Here is a 3,657-nt window from a genome sequence, read left to right as displayed (position 1 = left end):
ACTTCCGCGGGAAGAACCCCCATGGAAAACCTTACAAAAACCCCTTTTCAAAACCCTTTGCTTAAGTCCAAAAGTTCACCTCACTTTATTAGACATTCGTGAGAAGAACATTGGACTGGGGGGACTTGAAGAGGTAGGTCCCAGCAGGGCTCAGTTGGTCCCGCATGACTCACCTTGAACAGGGATGTCTGCGCAAAGACCATCTACTCCCGCAGGACCCACCATGCTCAGAGAAGCCTACGCGCAGTATGCAAGCTGCATACGCAGGGAAAAGCCTCCCAGTGGTAAAGTAACCCGCCTGTTCCCGCAGTTGCGGATACAAGCCATCAGGAAGGCTACCCGCACAGCATAGCTACACGCATAAGGCTTAACACTTACAAATATTCAGTGTCACCTGAAAGAATGAGCAAAGGCGGGAGGGGGAAAACTCCCGCCAAAATGGGCCAGTCCGTATGATGGAGGATCTTTTGCGTGATACCTGACGAGGTAAAGACAAAAGATCTGACCAAGAATGCGACAGCTCACTGACAGCAGCGTGGCAGACAGCACGCCACAGCACTGTGACCAATAGCCGCCGCCTGCCCACCAACTCCTGCCAGACCACGTGCCTAGCCTGCAGTTGGTAGAAGACGAAGAGTGCACGGCACGCCTGCTCTGTGTCAGCCGCTACCTATCCACCACTCACAGGTAGGGCACGTGCATAGGTTACAGTTGGTAGCGTGTTGGGCCGGCTAAACCCCTTGGAAACCCACCTTCGGCTATAAAAGACAGCAAATGGTATTATCATTTCATCATCTACTATCTCGTATAACTTACTTGATAATTGCTCTAATAGTATTCATATACTTTTATATTTAAAGAGCAATATAGACTGATTCTCACGCCGGAGGGTGGTCACAAGGAGGAACCCCCCCCCCCTTCTCAGTGACGAGCTCACGGTGTCTGTTTTGCAGGTTCCCTGAAGTACAACTTACTCTGCCGGACCTAACCTTCGAGGGAAACATTACTTAGCCCCCAGATTACCCATAATCTGCCCGGGGTCACTTAGTGTTTCTTCAATGTATATCCAAACAAACCAAGTGTTGTGATGTCTCTCTATATCAACATTATTTCACTATCTTTAAAGTGTTCTCATATCCAATATTGATTCTTGCCTTTGCATGGCAAATGAAAGTGAAGGGTTTTGTGAATTTGTGGTACAAGACGTATTAGTTTCCTATCGATATGTATCTCCATCGGCTATCACTACCGATACAGATATGTGTTGAAAATCTTAATATCAATTGTCATACATGCGTATTAGCTGAAATTTTATGAGTTAGCTATCATGAAGATATATAACATTCATTGACAAATTCTCTTAAACAGTCAAGGGTTTAGGTTCAAGTTTTGAAAGTAAAAAAATTGTCTTTGAAAAAATAATTAAGGTGTTCATGAAGGGAAAATTCTCAGAATAAGCATTTATGAAAACAAAGTTGTTTTAGGTATCATTTGCAAAAAATTTCACAAATATGTATTATAAACTAGTCGTGACGAGTAGTTTATAGAACCAATTAAAACTTGCCGTGTGTCCTTAAACTACCGTAACGAGCACGTTCACTAATCATTTACTCGTCAAGACTAAATAAGTTTCAACCCTCATAATCAACGCCCACGAGTAATTCATAAGTGTTTAATTTAGTCGCGACGACTAGTTTACCCGGTTTACATTCCCTACATGAGTAGTTTATTAGTGGTTAACTCGTCGCGACTAGTTTAACCTTATAATCTACTCGTCGCGACTAAAGGACTTATGAATTACCCGTGGACGTTGATTATGAGACATGAAACTTATTTAGTCGTGACGAGTAAATGATTAGTGAACGTGCTCGTTACGGTTAGTTTAACGACACGTGCCAAGTTCTAATTGGTTTCTACAAACTACTCGTCACGACTAGTTTATAATACATATTTCTAAATTTTTTACAAATGTTGCCTAATATTAGAAATTTGTTTCAAAAATACTTATTTTAGTAATTTTCCTGTTCATAAATCATAATAATTAATAAAAGTAAATTTAATAGATATCTATACAGACATCTAGAGTTCCTGTAGAGACAATAGAATATTATATATTTCATTCGTCTAGAAGAACGGGTCGGGTTGAAAGCGGGTATAAATAGTGGGCCTCATCACTCCCCATGCATACAAACCATGAACACCCTCTTCCACACACACCACTTTAACCCTAATTCAGTCCAACCCTTCTCTTTACTTCCACCAACTCCCACACAAAACCATCCTAATGATAATAATATCATGTCTGAAAACATTAACCCTCCTGTTCTTGAAGGCATAGCTGCCGTCGTCGGAGAACGTATACTGTTCGGAAAACCAGTAACCACAGCGGATGATGACGTCATAAAAGAAACCGAGTTCCAGCCGGCCAAGAAAGTCGGAGTGGAGAAGAGTTACCGAGGAGTAAGAAAGCGGCCGTGGGGACGCTGGTCGGCGGAGATACGCGACAGGATAGGGCGGTGCCGCCACTGGCTAGGTACCCATGGGTGGGCGCCCGGCTGGGGCACGCTTTTTAGAGGGCACAAAATTTTTTTAAAACAAACTCTTTATAAGCTCACTATTTTAGAACACAAGGATACATATAAGCGCACTATTTTTATAATACCCGAACTCTTTATAAGTTTACTTTTTTAAATTATCCAAAGATTTATATGGTTCTTAAAATAATGTTAAAAACTTAAAAGTCCATTTCTTTTGATTAATCAATATTATACGTTATAAACTCATTCTAATACCGTAATTGTTGTTTAAAAAAATTAGTTTAGATTCTTTAGTTTGTTAAGGCTTAGTGGCATATTTATTTCGGTTTGGTCGGGGCACGTGAATTTTCAGAGACGTCACTGCAGGTACGTTTGACACGGCGGAGGAAGCAGCGCGTGCTTACGACGCTGCAGCAAGGAGATTAAGAGGGTCTAAAGCTAGAACTAACTTTGAGATACCCTCGGTGTTTCCGTTGTCTGTTTCACCGACAACGTCCACGTCATCATCGTCGGAAGCGAAGAAGAGGAAGTGTCACGTGGTGACGTCAGTGGGACAACTGTTTAGTAAGTCTGGTACGATGTTGATGAGGAGGGAGATGAGTTACTATCCTGGTACGGGAACTAATGAAGTACTGAACGACAATTGTAATAATAATGATGTGGAAGTTGATTTGAATCGTGTTGGTACTTCGAAGAGAAGAGTTTGTACGTTGTATTAATGCAATGCAGTTTAAGTACTTATGTTAACGGTACTATATATATTATGACTAGCTATTATATTGTTTCTTTGTCGCATTTTGTTAATTTCATGTCACGTTGTCTACTTGTCTAGCTTTGGTGGTTTTCTCATTCTCTAACATAAACGTTAACAATGTGGATTTAATTATTTGAATAATAAAATTGGTATATTTTAAGATATAAATGTATGAATTTAAACATTAAAATTGGTCCGGGTTAGGGTCAGTATTTTTTATTTTTTTTTTTTGCCAGTATTTATAACAATCCTATCATGCGTCAAATTTTTCGGGTCGTGTTGTGAACCCGAGATTAATTTGATTTGCTCAGGCAAAATAGATCGTCTGTTTCGTCAAGAGAGATGGCAATTAAGAATATCAATTGC

The 3,657-nt window shown here is 40.4% G+C and overlaps 1 protein-coding gene across 1 annotated transcript; it reads left to right on the top strand.

The window, feature by feature from the left end:
- The first annotated feature begins 2,193 nt into the window (after positions 1-2,193).
- LOC143605978 (ethylene-responsive transcription factor ERF084-like) lies at positions 2,194-3,256 on the top strand. Its single transcript, XM_077081906.1, has 2 exons — positions 2,194-2,533; positions 2,904-3,256. The coding sequence occupies exons 1-2, from the start codon at positions 2,194-2,196 to the stop codon at positions 3,254-3,256; spliced, it is 693 nt and encodes a 230-aa protein (XP_076938021.1).
- Positions 3,257-3,657: the final 401 nt, after the last annotated feature.

The sequence above is a fragment of the Bidens hawaiensis genome, unplaced genomic scaffold (genome assembly GCF_021521415.1).
Source record: "Bidens hawaiensis isolate Kalapana, Puna unplaced genomic scaffold, B.hawaiensis_p1.1 tig00072308_1, whole genome shotgun sequence".
NCBI classification, from domain to species: domain Eukaryota; kingdom Viridiplantae; phylum Streptophyta; class Magnoliopsida; order Asterales; family Asteraceae; genus Bidens; species Bidens hawaiensis.
The sequence above is the reverse complement of the archived record's forward strand: the minus strand, read 5'-3'. Positions and strand labels throughout refer to the sequence as shown.

Excerpts from the sequence above, each read along its gene's own strand:
- LOC143605978 (XM_077081906.1), top strand. The coding sequence starts at position 2,194 with ATGAACACCCTCTTCCACACACACCACTTTAACCCTAATTCAGTCCAA. Across the intron at positions 2,534-2,903 it reads GCGGTGCCGCCACTGGCTAG|GTACGTTTGACACGGCGGAG; the intron begins GTACCCATGGGT and ends ACGTCACTGCAG.